The sequence below is a fragment of the Bactrocera latifrons genome, unplaced genomic scaffold (genome assembly GCF_001853355.1).
Source record: "Bactrocera latifrons isolate USDA-ARS-PBARC rearing strain unplaced genomic scaffold, ASM185335v1 scaffold_64, whole genome shotgun sequence".
NCBI classification, from domain to species: domain Eukaryota; kingdom Metazoa; phylum Arthropoda; class Insecta; order Diptera; family Tephritidae; genus Bactrocera; species Bactrocera latifrons.
Window position 1 is genome coordinate 835,539 of NW_017537312.1, and position 19,838 is coordinate 855,376.

The window sequence follows — 19,838 nt, forward strand, 5'->3', positions numbered from 1 at the left end:
ACAAAAACCGTCAGAAACACTCAATTTTACGGAAGAAATGTCAGAAGGAAGGTGTACGCAGGCTTTTTTTAAAATTGAAAATGGGCGTGGCGTCGCCCAYTTATGGACCAAAAACCATATCTCAGGAACTACTCRACCGATTTCAATGAAATTCGGTACATAATAGTTTCTTGACACCCTGCTGACTTGTACGAAATATGGGTGAAATCGGTTCACAACCACGCCTTCTTCCAATATAACGCTATTTCGAATTCCATCTGATGCCTTCTCTGTATAATATATACATAAGGAACCAATGATGATAGCGGAATAAAACTTTACACAAATACGGTATTTGATGCGAGAGTATAAAATGTTCGGTGACATCCGAACTTAGCCCTTCCTTACCTGTTTGATTTGCATCAGATATTCAAATTTTTTCTCTTATACTGGTGTGTTCAGAGCATACTGAATAGAAAAGAGAAAAAATTAATTAGAATTTTTGGTGAAAGTATAAATTTCCAAAGATGGTTGCTGCAAAAAATGTAATAAAAATACAATTATTTTAAAATTTCAATTAATATTCTTCTATTTTGTAATCCCGAATTTCTTAATTAGAAATAATTTTAAAATTTCTTATCCCGAATGCCGGATTGAAATATAAAATTAAATCTTTAATCCCAAAAATCGGATTAAAAAGAAAATTTTAATCCTAAATATTGGATTGAAAAAATTAGGAAAAATGCCCAAGTATGTATTTGAAATTTAGATTATTATACGCTTGCGTTATCCACATAGTTTAACACTTTTTGTCTTATTTCAATTTTTAAATTAAAGATCAGACTATAATTTTTTATTACAATCATTTTAATCAAAAAATTCGCAACCCTGTTTTTAAATAAACGTTTACGTAAATGTTACTCATCATTTAATTGTTTAATGTTATTTTGAACGCTTCTATTTGAACGTTCATTTCACCAGTACTGATAATTGAAGTTTTTTGATTTATTAAAAACAAAATATTCTGAACACCTTCGTATTATACATAAACATTTTAATGTTAATATAGTATAAACCTATGAAATATGTACATTTATTATCCATACAATTTTTTTCCAACAGTATATGGTATGACGCTCGGTTTTCCCACCATTGTGATACCGGCCATACAGGGTGGTGATGGACGTGAACCCAGTGATATAGTGTTAAATAGAGATGAGATATCTTGGTTCAGTAAGTAGTGCAAACTGAAATTAATTTCTGTATACATACATATAGATATACGTATTTGCATTATCAATAAAAATCAGGTCCAACTAGACAGTCGAATATCTTTAAACTATACAAGTAAGGGGCAGATTAGATGTGTATAAGAGACAGCATATAGATATACGTATTTGCATTATCAATAAAAATCAGGTCCAACTAGACAGTCGAATATCTTTAAACTATACAAGTAAGGGGCAGATTTCGGTCCGAAATATGGAAGCTTAATACATATTAATTAATTATAAACCAACGCAAAAATCTCAAAGTTTTAAATTTTTAAGTTACTATATATTTTCCCAACAGTGAAATAAAATCGATGAAAACAATTGCTGTTATTTATTAATTAAGTTTATATTAAATCATTGAAATCAAATAACATAACTAATTACTCTACCTTTAAGTGGTTTATAATTGGTACAACTCTGGTATTTTTTGATTAGTACATGTTCAATGTTATGAACTTTTTTGACTGTTTTGACCTTATTAAAGAATTAAAAAGCAAAACAAAACTTTCTCAAGAGTAAACACCTAACAACATGCCCCCATTGGAGTTGTTATTCGCTTTTTTGTGACTTGCTTAAGGCTTCCTTTGAGATTATCTAAGGAACTAAACTAACTTTTGGAGTAACAATTTGGGAAATTTTTTAAAAATAAGGTTTAAGTACGAACGGGATCGAAGGTTAAAACATTCAGACATTGTAAAAGTGTATGAAGTATTTAACATATGGATATATATGAGCAATGTTGACAATATGTGATGCCGGATTGTCTTGTATTAACGGTAACATACTTCTTCTTCTTCTTGATTGGCGTAGACACCGCTTACGCGATTATAGCCGAGTTAACAACAGCGCGCCAGTCGTTTCTTCTTTTCGCTACGTGGCGCCAATTAGATATTCCAAGTGAAGCCATCTCCATTTGGTCCTTCCAACGGAGTGGAGGTCTTCCTCTTCCTCTGCTTCCCCCGGCGGGTACTGCGTCGAATACTTTCAGAGCTGGAGCGTTTTCGTCCATCGGTAACATACTTAGTTCCTTATTATTCGAGTTGTTCACTTTAAAGTCGAACGAACAGACATAATTCGATAAGCGGGCCTTTTGTGCAGAAGGTACCTTCAAAATAAATGACTACAATTACAGACCGAAATTTTGGGCACAACAGAAGGTGCCAAGTAGGCTGTTCAAAGAGCAAGATCATATTAATGCTATTCGTAGCACCAATCTCTCTGCGTTAGGTTATGCAAGCAGAGTCTCAGTAAATAACTCGGTTAATATCATGTGAGTACCCAGTCACATAGGAATAGAAGTAAATGAAAAGGCGGACGAACTGGTCCGATTGGCGACAGCTGGAAACATATTTTCTCTAAGCTGCTCCAAACCATTAAGCACATTCTAGAGTTGTTTGAAACGAAGGACCCCAGAGGAACACCTCAAGTCTTGGAACACTAGCAACACAGCGCATAACACAAAGTTCCTTTGGAGTAGTGTTGATGGTGAATAGAACAAAAAACTTCTACTTCTAGGCAAAAGGACACAAATTAATATTCTAGGGAACATCATAAGGTACGTACCTTTAAGATTCTACCTTCAGAAGCATAGCACGCGCGAAATTGATGATAAATACATGGGACTTCTTCTTCTTAATTGGCGTAGACACCGCTTACGCGATTACAGCCGAGTTAACAACAGCAAGGTTTGTTGTTTCTTTTCATTGGGGGATGTTGTTTCCCCTATGTAGGAGATGTTTCGCCTTCTCACTTTAGCTCGCCTGAATACTGATGTTCTTAGGCTACACAGAGGGTATTTGGTCAAAGACCGGAAGTCGTGAGCTGCTTGAGTCATATGTAAAAGAATCGTTTCTGGCCACTCCCAAGTGAATGGCGATCAGAGAACTTTCCTCACTTGCGTGAACTTCTACACCTGACTCCATCCTCACACATGGGAGCACAATGGCCTTAATAATAGCTTAAATGCAACAACCCGCGATCTGACGCTCATCTGCCTCCTCTGCTTTTTTTTCGTAGGGTCGCAGATTCTTATACCAAGGAGTTTTTATGTGCTAGTTTTCTTTTTTGGTACTTTCTTATATGTATGTGTTATTTTTTTTAGACAAATAATAATAATAAACTACTAAAAGTCATTAAGTGATAAAAAAAGTGTTAGATATTTTTATTTATTTTAATTTAGTTGGCTTAAACTTGCTTGGTAAATAATAAAAAATATTTTGAGTTTTCGATTCGTTTTTTATTGAGATTTTAGCTTTTGGATAATTCTATACATAAAATTATTATATGCAGTCACATGTCTCTTTTACAAACAATAAAATTTCATATTTTTTGAATTTATAGTAGTTTGAATAGTTTATTATTAAGCAAATAAGTATGTACGATATGTACATACATATATATTACTCTATAAAAATTATAAATTTTTCAGGTTCAATAAATTTAATATGCGTGCCTTTGGGTTGCCTTTTTTCGGGAGTTATCTCTCAACCGATTGGAAAGCGTCGTGCCATGCAGGTAAAAAACAAGAAGTTGTGTATTTTATATTCAAAACTAATTGTTCTATATAATTTTTAGCTGGTTAATTTACCAATTTTGGCGTCATGGCTACTCTTTCACTTTTCGACGCGAACTGAGCATTTGTATGCGGCGCTCTGTTTGAGCGGTTTAGGTGGCGGTCTTATGGAAGCGCCGGTAACTTAATGCACATATGTTTATATTATTAATTTTACTCACAATCACAATTTTTTTCATATATGTATATGCATGCAGGTATTGACTTATGTTGCCGAAATCACCGAACCCAAATATCGTGGTATACTCTCGGCGCTCGGTTCCACATGTGTCATCACCGGCGTTTTCATACAATTTATTATGGGCTCTTTATTGGATTGGCGCACGATAGCCGCTTTGAGTTCAGCATTTCCGATTATTTGTATAATAGCGCTATGCTTTGTGCCCGAAAGTCCGACGTGGTTGATACGTGAGCATCGTTTTCGTGAGGCTGTAAAATCATTGCAGTGGCTACGCGGTTGGGTGCCCGAATATATGATCGAAGCTGAGTTCAATCGACTCTATGAAGAATTGATTACACAGCCGGCGTTAGAAGAAGCGGTCGACAATCATGGTGAAAAGCCATCCAAGTGGGCCAGTCGCTTTAGAATGTTTCGCAAACGTTCCTTTCTGGTACCGTTTATATTGGTCACATTCACATTCTTTACCGGACATTTTTCTGGCAAGACACCACTGCAGACATACGCGGTGCAGGTATATACATGTGACATTTAAAAAATGTGTTCTTATTGAACCACCAATTCTTGCAGATTTTCCACACACTGAAAGCACCAATCAATAAATATCACGCCACTATTTTGTTGGGAGTTGCCGAGATGATCGCAACAATATTATGTGTCTTCCTAATACACTTCACCGGCAAGCGTCCATTGGTTATGATATCTACCATCGGTGTTGGGATTTGTATGTTTGGTACCGCTACCTATGCACATTATGTCAAGGTGGTACCTGGTTTTGCAGTGAACAATGTAGTCATTAATGCTTCCAATATAGTGCCAAGCGAGAATTTAATAACTCAAGCCAACATTAGTAAAATTTTTGAGGACGAGATATCAGTTTTGGAGCCAGATAGTTTGATGCATGACAAATTGTTGGAAACAACAACATTATACGCAATCTTAGATGATGACAGCATAGAGACGACAACACTTATAACCAACAATGGTAGCGAGGAGCCATTGAACCCTTTGAATCGCTCTAAACGGGAAGAGCTAGAGCTTTCCCTTGATGATTATAATGATCCTCTAACTTTTGTACAATTACCTGGCTTAGATTATCTAGAGGCAAATAATGGTAGCGATAACGTAACATCATTTCTAAACCTTTTTGACTCTGAGGAGCAGGCAGAAGCCACAACAGTGTCAAAAAACTTAGAGGAAGAATTGACTACCACTTTAGCGTCAATTGTACTTGACGAGCGCATTACAAAGTCACGATCTGAAGGAGAAATTACTAAAGAGGTTTTGTTACCAGTACCAACACAAACAACCAACAACTTGGTTTGGCTTCCATTAATTTTATTATTAGGCAGTGCTTTTTTCGCACATATCGGCATACGTATGATACCTTGGATACTTATCGGTGAGGTATTTCCGGCTCCAGTGCGCAGCACTGCTTCCGGCCTTGTCAGTGGCTTAGGTTACATTTTCGGGTTTTTGGCTAATAAACTTTTTCTACAAATGCTGTCTGCTTTTACTTTGCCGGGCACATTCTGGCTCTATTCGGCAGTAGCTTTGTTTGGCGCATTAGTGTTATATTTTACACTACCCGAAACCGAGGGACGCACTTTACACGTAAGTAGAGTTGTTTTCACAAAATTTTCAAAATTCACTATTAATTTAATTAATTTTTGCTTTTAGGAAATTGAGGCGCATTTTTCCAAAAAATCGAAAACTAATTTGTTGAAGAAATCATGCCGTCAAGATTTGAATAAGACAGTCATACAGTTGGATAATCTTCAGAATTTACAAATCCCTATAAGCGCACAAACTGAAGCGAAGATAATTCAATTACAACAAAGTGATTTTGTGCCTCAGCGACTGCATGTTGCAGGCGAGACCAATCTTGCGTTTGAAGAAAACAATACAACGCACTTATAACGGTTGGCAAATAGTTATGTATATAATAGGATTAAATTTGTACATATGTATGGATGTTCTGTCTACATGCAATTTTTCAAGTGCACTAATTTGTGGATTAAAAAAGTATTATTATTTGTATAAATATGTAAATTTGTGGATACCATGAATATGTTGTATATAAGTACATATTTACAGGTGTGTATGTACGTACAGGAATGCACAAGCTTTTAATCTGAGGAAAGTTTTAAGAAAGATATAATAAATACAATTATAAATATGAAATATGTACTATATGTTTATATGAAATAATGTCCATATGATACACCAAACCTAAGCTTAGTGCATTTATGGAATACAGTGATTATACCTACATGCGTGATGGTTAAGGATCTCGGAAAATTTGTTTATTCCTTGAAATACTGGTTGCGATGGCTTTTAAAATTATATAATAAAAGCTTCATATTTCCTCTATGGAAAGAAATGTCAAATAAAAGTACGAAACCGGAAGTACCAGAGCACAGTCGTATCTCTAAAACTGTATAATTTCATAATTGTCACTCTTTTATAGATACATACGCAATCTTTATTTTGTTCGATTTTGTTAAGATTTTGCTGCATAGTAAGTTTATTTAAAAAAGGGTATCTTTCTAGCACTTCTTCTAACTAATCTAACTTGTTGAAGTTAATACCAAGCTCTAGGACTTGTAACTGGAGCATTCATTTCCATTTTCAAATCATTGGAAGTTTTAAATATATTATTTTTCCTCGGCGTAACTACAGTTTTTAGTAGCTATTATTTCTTTTAGTTGCGGGGGTTTCAAGTTGTCAGCGGCTTTAGATCTCATATTCATGGACATTGGACCTGATTTTTGGTATTTCATTAAAATTTTTCCTTCTCTTTTATAGTTTTACCATTATTTTCCAGCCTAAATGGTTGCAAAGCGGTCCATATTTTACTTTCCTAGCTGCTATTTTCGAAATACATGCTCAAGATTATATGAATCGGTTAAACTCAAAATGTTTTTAACACGTTTTAGTTCGAAATTTTACTTTTTTAAACAAACTTTCAGTTAGTACCACTAACACTTCTGCTAGCTCAAACGCTGTTAACTTGAACAAAAATAGCATTCCAACGACATTGTAGAAATAATTGACGGAAATCGAATTAAACGCAAAGTACTGTTATAAAGTATCGTTTCATAGTGTCTGGTGATTAAAAAATATGTTACTAAAAATTATTTGGCTCTTAATATAATTCAGTTGGTTTGTTGTTCCTATTATTTCTGCCACTAGAGTATATGATATTAATCAGAGAACAGATAAAAGTTCTCTGCTTTAATTACACGTGCAACTTAAATTTATTTCACCTCTACAGTTGAAGTCCGGCAGCATTAGATTGCAGCACAGCTGATTTCACTTATGTAAATTTTAGTCGGTACGTAAAAATGTCGCTGACACAGAAACTAAATGTTCTTTTCAAAAGGAAATCAATCAAATATGGTGTGCCGTTTTTAATTTTAATAGTTGGAGGTTCCTTTGGACTAGAACAATTCGCCCGCCTCAGGTAAGGATGTCTTGATTACAGCATAACCAATTTATATACACATGCTGACATGTTTACATTGCTTGTCAGGTATCAGTTCTCTCGTAAGCAGCCGGTAAATCCAGAAGATATGGAGAAATATGGTGTAACCATGAAAAAACCTGAAGAAGTGACATTGGACAAAGAATATGAAAGAATTAAAAGCTTGAATATTGACGAATGGGAGAACAAACGTGGTCCTAGACCATGGGAGGAGACACAATAGTCGGTGTAAAAAATGCAGCTAGAAAAGTGCAAAAGATATTTTTGTTAATGTTCTACTATTCATAGCTTTTAAGTCATTTGTTTTAGTGTATACTGAGTTTGTAAATAAATTACCGTTTATAATAAACAATATATGCATTTTCTTATTGTGAACAGTAAAGTGAGAAGAGCTACACGCGAAACAAATAACATCCGTTATGTTGGCAATGCCATCAAGTGGATCAAAAATTTTGACATTTCAACGAAAAATTCTCAGCTGCTTAAAAATATACAATCCGTGAGAAGAAATCGCTTTCACCAACAAAACAACATTCATAAACTCAAAATTTAAACAATTTTTACTCCCTGGTTTTATTAAAAAATATCAAAATAACTTCTGAAAGTGAAATGACGCCCAAACTAAAATTCGCCGAAGGTATGTATTAATTGAAGTGTACTACATACGCTGTTGTTCCGTTTTAAAAAATTGTTTATTAATAATATTTATTATAAACGCGTAGGCGAAAAAGTATTATGTTTCCATGGACCACTTATTTACGAAGCCAAAGCCCTTAAAAGTACAATTACTAAAGATAAGCAAATAAAGTACTACATTCACTATGCCGGATGGAACAAAAAGTAAGTATTTATGAATATTGAAAACTTTCAAACTAATATAGATTTTCCAAACCTAGTTGGGATGAATGGGTGCCAGAGAACCGTGTGCTAAAGTACAATGAAGCAAATGTTCAACGCCAAAAAGAGGTATATAAACAACATTCGAATGCAGCTGGAAAAAATAAAAAGAGTAAGTTCGTACATATGTATATACATATATTGAATTACTACTAGTTCTTTGTGCTTACTTAGGTACACCAAAGGGTAAAAAAAGCGAAGGAGCTGGTGCCACCTCAAAAGACGGTACTGCTAGTGGCAGCAGTGAATCGCGCGCTTCCACTCCATCAAAAGATTTAAACACAACCCCCTTGGCAGCACCATCAACTTCGGGAAGAGGCAATCGCTCGAAACCAACAACTAGTACACCCATCGCTAAAGATAGTGATGTCAGCGCAAAGGATGATTCTACCGCTGCAACAAGTAATAAAGATGAAACAACCAAAGATGAGCCTCCCAAAAAGAAGCGTGGAGGATCAACTTCAAACGCAAGTGACAAATCTAATGGTAGCGGAGCGGGTACCAGTAGTAATACAATAACAACGCCTGCGGCTACTGGCACTAGCATTGGAAGTGCAGGCTCATCACATCAAAATCGTTTGGACACGTGTGTGGAAAATGAAGAAACATTTCTTTCTAAAGTGGAGGTTAAAATAAAAATACCAGATGAGCTTAAGCAATGCCTCGCCGATGATTGGGATGCTATTACACGCCAACACAAACTGCTCGACATTCCTGCGAAGATTACAGTTCAGGATATTGTTGATCAATATATTGCCTTTAAGAAAACATCAAAATCGACGAACGCTTCCAAGGAGGTAGCAATTAACGATGTGCTAAATGGTGTTGTTGAATATTTTAATGTTATGATAGGTTCACAGTTGCTCTATAAATTTGAGCGGCCCCAATATGCGGAAATATTGCAACAACATCCAGAAACACCACTTTCCAAGCTTTATGGGGGATTTCATCTGCTGCGTCTATTCGTTAAACTCGGATCAATGCTTGGATTCTCCGCATTAGATGAAAAATCAATGCAGATGTTATTAGTGCATCTTCACGACTTTCTCAAATTCCTTGTGAAGAATAGTGCCACTTATTTCAGCATGACTAATTTTGTCAATGTTAGTCCAGAGTACCATCGAAATACTCAATGATTTTAAATCTGCTGCGGTTGTGGGAGTTGTGCCAATGGATATGCCACTTTTATAAAATAAACTTGCTTTGATTTGTCAGTTAACAAAACGATTTCATCATATATGTTCTTAATTCGCATATTCGTAGCACGTTATATTTTATTTTAATGCACGACCAGCATAACCATACAACTATGTAGAGGGTCCCCTTGTAGTGATATCAGCCTTTAATAAATAATTTCTTTAACCTGTTGCCAGATGTAGATTTGCTGTATTTAAAATTGGAATTTATATTATAATTAATATCTGAATATTACTTTTGTATGAGTTCGTAAAATTAGAATAAATATTTTCTAAATCTTAAAAATCATTTTTTTATTACAATTCTCATGTGATTGGAAGTGGGCAGAAACTGAAGAGCTTTTTATTTTTATTTTATCATTTGTTTGCTTTCAAATTAACTAAAAAAATTCAGCGAGGAAACAAAACTCACTTTACAATGGTTTCAACGCAATTATTTTTTATATCTTTGTCGTCATCTTTTTCATCACTGCTGCTACTACTCGTCGGGTAGAATTCACTAAAATCTTTTGGTTTATTATGTGCAGCTTGCTCCTTTTCTAAGTATTCATTTTGCACCCGCAGAATCTCTTCACTGGACTTACATTCAGCGTAGCTATTTAGCAGTGCTTCATTCAGTTCAATGAAAGAATGACCCCATGAAAACTTGCCCATATACCATTGCGCTTCATCCAAGTAGCCGCAAATATAGAGCGTCGCTGCAATTGCTTCAACGCAACTCAATTTGCAGGGTTTTCCATAGTTAATGGGATTAGCTGCTACAAGATATGGCAGCAAGCGTGGATGTGGGCTACGCATGCGATTGAAGGGCGTCTCTTCAAGTTTAGCCCATGAACAATCCACCACTGCTACACCTGCCGCTGCAACTATATCTTTATCAAGTGGGCTGACACAATTTACACCAACCGGTGTAAGGACAAGACCTGGAAATTTTTGACCCAAACGTAAATTTTCAATAAGACCTAGTCGTGCCAATTTTCGTCCAGAGCATTTCTTTGGGTCGCAATGATTCAGATCCCACATAGCAATTTGGAAGTCTGGTGGATGTCCTATACCATCAATACCAGCATCCGAGGAAGAGGAACTGCTTTCACTATCATCACTAGCGAGATCGCAGGCACGTTGCGCTAATTGACGTTCGCATTTGCGATTAGTTTTCACATTGCGATATTGTCCATGTGTGCCTCCTCCACGTTTTCCTTTGCCGCGGTTACGGGCACTCATTGCACAAAGTATATTGTAATATTCAACGATACAAATAACTAAAGAGTGAAAATTAAAAATGAAGTGTTTTGATTACAGTACTTGTGGGTTTGTTTATATTTTCTGACATTACTATGACATGTGTTTTTAGGTTTGTTCACAAACTCTTGAGTTGAAAAATAAAAAAGAAAGGAACATTTCAAACTGCATAATATATTTAAATGGGTAATGAATTTTGAAATTATATGCAATGAAAGATTATATGCTGTAAATTTACAAGAACAGAAGACGAATATTAATTGTTACTATTGCGTATGCGGAATATCAAATTAACACATACTTATATGTACATATGTACTTATGTACTTATTGAGATAAAAGAAATCAGAAACAAGTCAAGCTGAAATTTTAATATACTCTTTAATTAAAATTTCCTATTGTAAAAGAAATATATTTAATTTTATTATATTTAGTTAAATATTATCAGAAAATTTCATTGTTAATTTACTTCAGCGAATAATACAAAATTACAAAAATACATTACAATGGTTTCATACCATTATTATACGCTACAAAATTTAAACACTTATTTTTTATATTTTATTAAAATGCCATAGATTTGCCAGTATGCATACTTTCTTTTGGTTTTTAATTATGTAAATGGTATATCTTAGTTATAAATGTATTATGTAGGTGGCAGAATATGCGTGTAACTAAATATATATTAATATACATATATGTATGTACATATATATGCAAAATTATAATGCTATGCATTTCCTATTTACCAAATCTAAGTAAATATTTATAGTAAGAAGCAAATGCCAGAATACTTTATCTCTGTATTTGGTTTCTTTGCCAACGAAATTTAAAATGAAAACAAGCAAAAAATAAAGTTACGGTTAAATGTCAAGAAGAATTTGAGAAATTTTAGCTATCATTTAACGTATCGTCAATAAAAAATCTATTTCTAATTTCAATGCTAAATTTTTAATTGATTAAGTTCAAATGCGTTCTCTCAATGTAAGCGAATTTAAACAAAACAAGTGCAATTATTTACATACATAGTTGCGGTATCAACGATTTAAAAAAATTTATTGAACCAATCGTTACAATTCTTTAAAAACTTTCAAAGTAAGCTCCTTCTGCGCCGATGCAGCGCTGCCAGCGCGATTTCCAAGCATTGAAGGCGTCACGGAAGGCAGTCTCCGGAATATTCTTGAGAGCAGAGGTGTATACTGCTTGGATCCCCTTTCATGGGCCTTTTCAGGCAAGGATAAACAAAGTCCGGAGGTCACATCTTGGCTGTAAGGCGGCTGCGGAAGCGTTCGAATGCCGGGCTTAAATGAGGTAGTTCTTCACAAGAAGGGCGATGTGAGCCGGGGCGTTTTCGCAGTGTAACTTCCAATCGGCTGCGATGTCTTGTCGTTTGGATCTCTTGAGGACTTCCACGTAAATCTTGGCGTTGACGGAGGAACAAATTCATGGTGGGCGCTGCCTTTGATGTCAAAAAACACAATGAGCATCGTTTTCACTTTGGATTTGCCACACCACTTCTTGCTAAAGCAATAGCTGGGTAAGCCTGCTTGATCATTTCAAACATTTCTATCGTAGATTTACCGAGTTTTACACAGAATTTAATTGCTTTAACGAACGCTGCATTTTCGGCTTGCACCACTCACAGAAACACGTCGCGCGAAAATGTTTTTTTATGACTCTCCAGGTGCTCGGAAATGACCAGCCGCTCGTTCGTTAGCTGGGTACGCCCTCTATCGAATCCAATCGGTGAGCGCACGCTCCGAAGTACAGTCGGGTCTACGAAAACCGGAACGGATCCGGATTTTTATCCGGGCAAGGACTGTCAACTCGGCAGAATTCTGCCGTTACAACAACAACAACAAGTACATTCGTGGCGGAAGATAATCAGTCCTATCTCTTTCCGGACAAACTCTGTATGTAGTTTGTATATCTTTACTTGTGAACCTGCTGGTTAATAAATTTTACAAGCAAATAAAATCAAATAGCTTAAATTATAAAAACTTTATATCTGCCGAGTTGTTGAACATTTGAAATTTTGACGTGATAATTTTATATTGACAATTAGAGCTTTTTTTCAAAATTAAGTGAAAAAATATATATTAAAAGAAGTAAGAAAGCTCTAAATTCGGGTGCAACGGAAAATTTTATACTCTTGTAACTTGAGAGAATCAAAGCCAGGAAAATACTTTAAGGTGTAAAACCAATCATATAAAGTAGGGAGTAAAGTCAGCCGTATTATCAAAAATTTTGATATTAGTTATATAGGGACTAGGCCAAATATTCGTTCAAATTTATCTATTTTGGGCACAAAGATACACTGTTATGAATAAAACACGTCTTCATAGGATAACTCACATATTGGCCGATATATGCGGTACAAAGCCACCCCGAAGTTCGAAAAATTTTATATTAGGTATATGGGGGCTAAGGGAAGTATTAGTCTTATTCAACCCACTTTTGACACACAGACATATTATTATAAGAGAAGGATTATCCCTTAATTTCAATATATCACACATTGACCAACTTCTATCAAAAGTCATCTATAGGTACCGAGCGCTCTAAATATTCTGTGCCTAGGGGTTTGAACAGTTTTTATTACCTTTAAACAATTTCTGGTAGTAAGGTGACCAGACATTACTCGTGCAAGGTTCTATCCCGTTATATTAATTCCTTCTTGATTTGTGTACTGGAAACTGAACGAATCAAGTGGAATTTAAAATTGTTCTATAGGCTTGTAGTCCGATTTCGCCCATTTTCACAATGTGACATAAGAATGTAAGGAGAATTTTGTCGACATCGGTTGGACGGGTCCCGAGATATAATATTTCATAAAAAAGTGGGTAGCCACGCTCTTCGTCTAATTTTCACACCGGCTTCCATAAAGCTCTCTCTTAAGATCTCGGTGATAAAATTTAATGTCTTTGGCGTATTTAGTTACTGAGTTATCGCGCTTTTAGTAGTCTTTAACAGTACCGTTATGGGGACTGAGCAAGGTTATCCTCCGAATTATGAGTAGAAGTTCTAATAAGATTTTTATTCAGCAAATTTGGTTGTTGTAGCTTAAGTGGTTTAGGAGATATGTACATTAACCTTTTTAGAGGACGGGGCCACTCCCACTTATTAAAAAATTTTTTATCCACAGGTTCCCCTTGCTTCTACGATTCCCTGTGTCAAATTACAGTTTTATATCTTAATTTAGTCCTTTATCGGTTTTCGGTTATTGGCGTTTATTAAAGCAATAATAATAACTTTCATTTGAAAAATAATTATTTTGTTTTAATTGCTAATTAAAAATAATAACCTACTAATACATATCGTCGCCTGAAATGCAAAATAACGTAACATCACTTTTCGTAGGTTTACAGGAGAAGCGAAAAACCGCATAAAAAGAAAACCACTTGAGATATTAAAACACAATTTTCAAATCTGAATTAACGTTAAACTATAAGTATATTTTAGAAAAAGAATAAAGAAAAAATTAAGCAAATTTTATGGTAGGAGTCTTACGTTATTTTGAATTTTCGTTTCTGAAACAAATTAACGTATGATCAATTTAAACTTGTATAAAAATTAAAAATTTAAATATTAACCCTTGTTTTTAATTTTAAATAAAAACATTTGCAAGTTTTTTATATTTCATGTTATTTTATTATTAATACAAGTATGTACATACGTACTAGAAGAAGTTAAAATGTTTCAAGCTTAAAAATAGGATAATGTTTAATTATTATTTATTAAACAATTAATTATTCAAAAGCTATATTATCATAAAAGTAACAGCCTGCTGAAATCACAGTTTCTAGGTCCTACAGATATTGCCGTTTCTTCTTCAAAAAATTATGCTGCTAAATTCCTAAAAAAAACACGGGTCTGAACACTCGGAAAACTTCACTCACTTTGACTTCATACCGGATCTCTTGGATCATGGAGTCGCTAAACCGAACTCTGGCGGGTGCTTCTTTACCCATAGTTTTGGGGCCTGTAACACGCCTTCTTTTCTATGGTCTTACACAGGACTACATATATGTAGTAGTCCACGTTCCCTAAAAGTAAACATAAACAATAAATGACGGCTAATTTCGATATAAAAAAAAAAAAACACTGTTATATTTACACACATGAGAGATGATACGTTATTTTGTTTAACGAAATCAAGCACTGGATGATACATTTTTTTTTTTTTTTTTGAATTTTTAGTATAGCTTGGGTATTTTTGATCGCAGAAGCTTAAAACTGGTACTACACATGTAATATGATGGGGTGAATTATAATCAGTAAGAAACTCAACTTTGGATTGTTTTGATTATAAGTTATTTTGCATTTCAGGTGACGATATATTATATCTACTTATGAACGTAAGTATTTAGTTATTTAGCTCCTCTTTCTAAGTTCACAAAAACAGTTTTTATTATTTTTCCTCTTCTACGTGCTATAACATTGTCTGCTAGAGTCCACTAAAGGACAAACCAACTTAACAAAGGAGTTCACCTTGACCGCTGCTTTTGGACATATAGGCAAAAGTAGTTCAAAGTTAGATTTCCTTTTTGCAACGACAACATTCGTTTGCTTGGGAGATTTACAAACGTAAAACTTCAATAAATGCATGCGTGTATGTACATATGTATGTATGTTTGCTTGTATGAAAAAAACCACGTTCAATAAATAATTGTTTCATGACAAAGATCGTGTGTAATAACAGTAACCCAGCAATTCATAAGAGTCGTGCTGTTCATAGTTACAATAAAGTCGTTTGTGGGAGTTACAATTTTGTAAAACAAGCCTTATGAGGAAGAAAATCTTACTTTTATGAGTGAAGGTACATATTTCATTTTGGTATAAATCATATATTTTGTTCATTACGCACATGTGTAAATATTTGTCATGAGATTTTGTACTTATACATTCGTTATATCAAAGATATATTATTTCCATGTAGTTTTTTTTAATAAGTTTGCCATGAAGTTTGTAACATCCTGAAGAAAACGTGGGAGACTACAAATTATGTATGAAATCTCACACACGAGCGTTGCTTTCGAAGTGGCTGCTCATATGTCGGAATCGCCAATATCGGCAAATATGGCAGATACCTTGTATGGAAACACATTGAATTGGGAATGAATATGAAATTAAGTTTGATCAATATATTTATATGGTTCTCTTATATTCCATAAAGCTAATGTCTTTATGCTTAGTATATGGCTTAAGGGAGAAGATTTTGCTCATCTTAGTGAAATATTCTTAGAAGTTTTCAGGTACATCCAAATTATTTTTTCTTCATTAGACAATTAACGATCAATACCCGTTATTTTTCGATTTTTTTCTTTGAAGGGTTCTCTAAACAATTTATGTTGTGTTAACCTCTTTTCAGCATTTGTTATAGTTTAATTGGCTGCACCATTAAATAGCACGCATGTGGCCATGATCACGAAGTCTTGTTCTGAAGGCAGTTAATTTCTAGCTTCTCAACCCAAGTATAAAAAAAATTTGCACTCTTCTTGATGAGGCAAACAATCTTTAGTTGAAGGAAAAAATTAAACTTCGAACAAGGAAACGGCTGCTAAGATTGTTTTTTCAAAAAATTAAATTTATTGTATATCCTGCGGTGTGTTTGTTGGGTTCTTATAATGAGGTTCGTCATATTTCATCAATGCTTAAGCCAGTCGTTGCCACCGTCACTATGTGTTATTGCCGGCTTCATTCCCGTTTTCCGCCACTCTGCTCCAATATAATCATACACCTAACAACAACAAAAAGTACACAAGTTTTACACTATTTAAGTATTTTTAGATAGACTTGATGTTTTTTCATTATAGAAACATACATACACATGTGTATGTAATTGTGCATGTGTGTTCTACAATATTGACTCGCAAAGTTTGTAGAGTAAGTAGTTATTGAAATTATCAACGGAGGCAACAACTTTATGGTCTTTAATGCCTCGTAATTGGCCAAGCATTTTGGGCTAGCGTCAATTTTCACCATTTATGGAAGTGATTTTCTCGACTAGTATTGCKTTTTCAAATTATTTTTCGTATTTTCCTAGAACAAGTGTTCTTACTTTGTTTGCTTTTGTTCCATTTGTGGATTTGTGCTCACATGTGAAAGAGTGCTGATCAATAATTTTTATTTGAAATTATGATAAACGTAAGTAATCCTATGGCAAGCGCCAAGGTTGAGAAATCTCGCGAGCAAATTAATGCAAACAAAAATTATTTTTGGAAACGAAAAATTTATTGGATATCAATGAATGTGGTTGTGCAGTGACAGAATARAGATATATTTCTGTTCATAATTGGTTAAAAGTCAATGTTAAAATATACAAATGCAATAATTATAAATTTTTATATATTTTTTAAGTATTCATTAGGTGTATTCGCATTAGAACAAACAGTTGTCGGTGCTTTCTCGCAGTTACCAGTAGAGGAAAGAAAATAAAAGCCGACATAACCATACTGAAATAATGATAAAATACTTAGATTAATTAATCTGGAATCTGGAATCCGAATCCTAAACCCTTTAAATAAATGCTTACTTTTGCTAGAAAAGAAATATAGGACTTAGGTATTTTGAATTAACACTTTCGCAGAAGACCTATGCGTAAACAAAGGTTTCGCGTAGTTTTTTTTTTAAATTTAGCCTTTAGAGATTCGTAGAAACTTGTACACAAATCTCAGATAGCACTTTCTGTAACTAAAGTATGATTTAAAATACACTTAACTTGCGTRGTCAATGAGTCTCCCAGCTACCAAAGTGGTTGGAATCGGGTCAATTTTGATAATGACATAGTTCCAATATTTTTTAAGTGAATCTATACGGACCAATTTTTTCTCAAGTACTCAAACAAAACAAAACTCTATAGTAGAAAACGTTGTTTGGAGTCAGGGTAGCAAATCGTAACATTCATTCATACTCGTATTGCTTTTACGATAATAAATTGGTAGTACCTAGCATTAAAGTATAAGAATAACAACAATATAACCTCGGTTCGGAATCACGGTCTCCTAATTACTCGCATTGAATTTTAAGGTTACCGCCAGCTCGCCCTTTCACGATTGTGCTTCTTCTTTTTCAAAAAAGGAACAGTGAAATATCCATTTTGCTTGAACTCCAACCTGCTGGAGAATAAAGGAAATATTTTAGTCGTAAAACTGTTGTAGGTTTAGGCCAGAATTCTGCCCAAACCAATAATACACTTAAGTATTTCTACATCTTAAAAAAATTAATTCACTCGATATCAAAAATCTACGTAATAAAATGGGAAAAAATATGTTTAGGATTATGTGCATGTAGTCTTAAATTTCAATTCTTTACACTGGCTACTTTTTTGGCCAATTTTTATACTCTCGCAACAAAGTTGCTAAAGAGAGTATTATAGTTTTGTTCACATAACGGTTGTTTGTAAGTCCTAAAACTAAAAGAGTCAGATTTGGACGTAATTTTTTTGGAAAAGTGGGCGTGGCCCCGGCCCCTACTAACTTTTTTGTACATATCTCGAAAACTACTACAGCTATGTCAACCAAACTGTATAGAGTCGTTTCTTTTAGGCATTTCCATATACAGTTCAAAAATGGAAGAAGTCGGACAATAACCACGCCCACCTCCCATACAAAGGTTATGTTGAAAATCACTAACAGTGCGTTAACCGACTAACAAAAAACGTCAGAAACACTAAATTTTACGGAAGAAATGTCAGAAGGAAGCTGCATCCAGGTTTTTTTTTTAAATTGAAAATGGGCGTGGCGTCGCCCACTTATGGACCAAAAACCATATCTCAGGAAGTACTMVAYCGATTTCARTGAAATTCGGTATATAATATTTTCTTAACACCSTGATGACATGWACCAAATATGGGTGAAATCGGTTCACAACCACGCCTGAAATCTCGATTATCACTTTATCATGCGAGAGTATAAAATGTTCGGTGACACCCGAACTTAGCCCTTCCTTACTTGTTGTTTTTGTAACTGTTGCATTAGGTATTAAATTTTCGAATAAATTTGAATGATATTCTGCAACTTCAATTTATCAAAGAAATAAAAATATTGTTTAAAATAGAGTATTGTTCAGAATAAAATGATAAAATGATGAAACTAATCTGCTTTCGTAGCTAAGGGGTTATATACAGTTAGAAAGCCGAAAAAGCGATCTTTTCTGAACTTTTCTGAACTTTTTCTGAGAAAACGTTTAAAGTTGTTGATTAAAAAATTTTTACACACATTATGGTAACTTTTAACTGTATTTTAAGACATAATATTAGTAAAATTATTTATTTGGAACTATAACTGTTCTCCGAGAGCTCCTATCTAAAAACGCGTATTGCTGTAACCAATATATCTCTGAACTACATCCTTTGAATTTAAAACACCAAATTTCGTTCAAGTAATATTAAATCTAGTAATTAATCGAACGAATCTAAATACAATTTTTTGATAAAATGACCTTTTCTCAAAAAATATCGATTTTTGACCAAAATTTCGGAACAAATTAATTGTTTATAAAAAATATCTATCGGTGAGAAAACATATTCGTTTAATTAATAAAAAATTTATTTAAGAAGCTCGTCGAGAATGGATTTTTTGAAATGATATTCCGATCTTAATTAGATTATTCTCAATACGAATTTATTTTGTATCAAAAAATAACGTCCATATGTCCAAGAGTTTGCATGATTAAAAGGAATCTAAGGGATTAGAGGAAAACAAAAAATATGCGAGCACGCTATAGCATTCTTAGAAAAGCCCAGTTAAAGCTTTATTAATATCATTCCAAGGTCTCATGACAAATAGTTGATTAGATAATTATCGATCTTACATTAAGTCTTATCTATTTCAATACAACAAGATAATTGTCGAAACCAAAAACAACATTCTAAGGAAATTTTTGGAATGAATAACTGTCTTGCATAACAGAAAGAGATAGTTTGAACGACCAAAAGCAAATGGAACAATTTGGATGTTTTATGACGAAATAGATTTTAAAATATCAGCATGACTGCGGAAAGTCAGGATTA

At 34.1% G+C, this 19,838-nt stretch overlaps 4 protein-coding genes across 10 annotated transcripts in view; 3 read left to right on the plus strand and 1 right to left on the minus strand.

The window, feature by feature from the left end:
* LOC108975367 (facilitated trehalose transporter Tret1) overlaps window positions 1–6,187 on the plus strand; it is a 28,438-nt gene extending 22,251 nt beyond the window's left edge. For all 7 annotated transcript variants that reach the window (XM_018943797.1, XM_018943800.1, XM_018943799.1 and 4 more), the window contains 6 exons: window positions 1,102–1,212; window positions 3,682–3,767; window positions 3,828–3,944; window positions 4,023–4,517; window positions 4,574–5,617; window positions 5,684–6,187. In XM_018943797.1, the coding sequence (XP_018799342.1) occupies window positions 1,102–1,212; window positions 3,682–3,767; window positions 3,828–3,944; window positions 4,023–4,517; window positions 4,574–5,617; window positions 5,684–5,923 (2,093 nt within the window). In that variant the 3' untranslated portion in view covers window positions 5,924–6,187. The remainder of the gene's footprint in view (window positions 1–1,101; window positions 1,213–3,681; window positions 3,768–3,827; window positions 3,945–4,022; window positions 4,518–4,573; window positions 5,618–5,683) is intronic.
* A 1,107-nt stretch (window positions 6,188–7,294) lies between these two features.
* Window positions 7,295–7,842, plus strand: LOC108975344 (cytochrome c oxidase assembly protein COX16 homolog, mitochondrial). The gene is made up of 2 exons (XM_018943733.1): window positions 7,295–7,469; window positions 7,539–7,842. Exons 1-2 carry the CDS (start codon window positions 7,351–7,353, stop codon window positions 7,711–7,713), a joined length of 294 nt encoding a protein of 97 aa, XP_018799278.1. The 5' UTR covers window positions 7,295–7,350; the 3' UTR covers window positions 7,714–7,842.
* An 85-nt stretch (window positions 7,843–7,927) lies between these two features.
* On the plus strand, window positions 7,928–9,869 carry LOC108975333 (nuA4 complex subunit EAF3 homolog). The gene is made up of 4 exons (XM_018943722.1): window positions 7,928–8,127; window positions 8,213–8,330; window positions 8,387–8,499; window positions 8,562–9,869. Exons 1-4 carry the CDS (start codon window positions 8,100–8,102, stop codon window positions 9,521–9,523), a joined length of 1,221 nt encoding a protein of 406 aa, XP_018799267.1. The 5' UTR covers window positions 7,928–8,099; the 3' UTR covers window positions 9,524–9,869.
* On the minus strand, window positions 9,754–10,893 carry LOC108975334 (ribosome biogenesis protein TSR3 homolog). The gene has a single exon (XM_018943723.1). The coding sequence runs from the start codon at window positions 10,805–10,807 to the stop codon at window positions 9,992–9,994; it is 816 nt and encodes a 271-aa protein (XP_018799268.1). The 5' UTR covers window positions 10,808–10,893; the 3' UTR covers window positions 9,754–9,991.
* Window positions 10,894–19,838: the final 8,945 nt, after the last annotated feature.

Coding starts and splice junctions, on each gene's coding strand:
- LOC108975344 (XM_018943733.1), top strand. CDS start 7,351: ATGTCGCTGACACAGAAACTAAATGTTCTTTTCAAAAGGAAATCAATC. Junction 7,470..7,538: donor GAACAATTCGCCCGCCTCAG/GTAAGGATGTCT, acceptor ATTGCTTGTCAG/GTATCAGTTCTCTCGTAAGC.
- LOC108975333 (XM_018943722.1), top strand. CDS start 8,100: ATGACGCCCAAACTAAAATTCGCCGAAG. Junction 8,128..8,212: donor CAAACTAAAATTCGCCGAAG/GTATGTATTAAT, acceptor ATAAACGCGTAG/GCGAAAAAGTATTATGTTTC. Junction 8,331..8,386: donor TATGCCGGATGGAACAAAAA/GTAAGTATTTAT, acceptor TTCCAAACCTAG/TTGGGATGAATGGGTGCCAG.
- LOC108975334 (XM_018943723.1), bottom strand. CDS start 10,807: ATGAGTGCCCGTAACCGCGGCAAAGGAAAACGTGGAGGAGGCACACAT.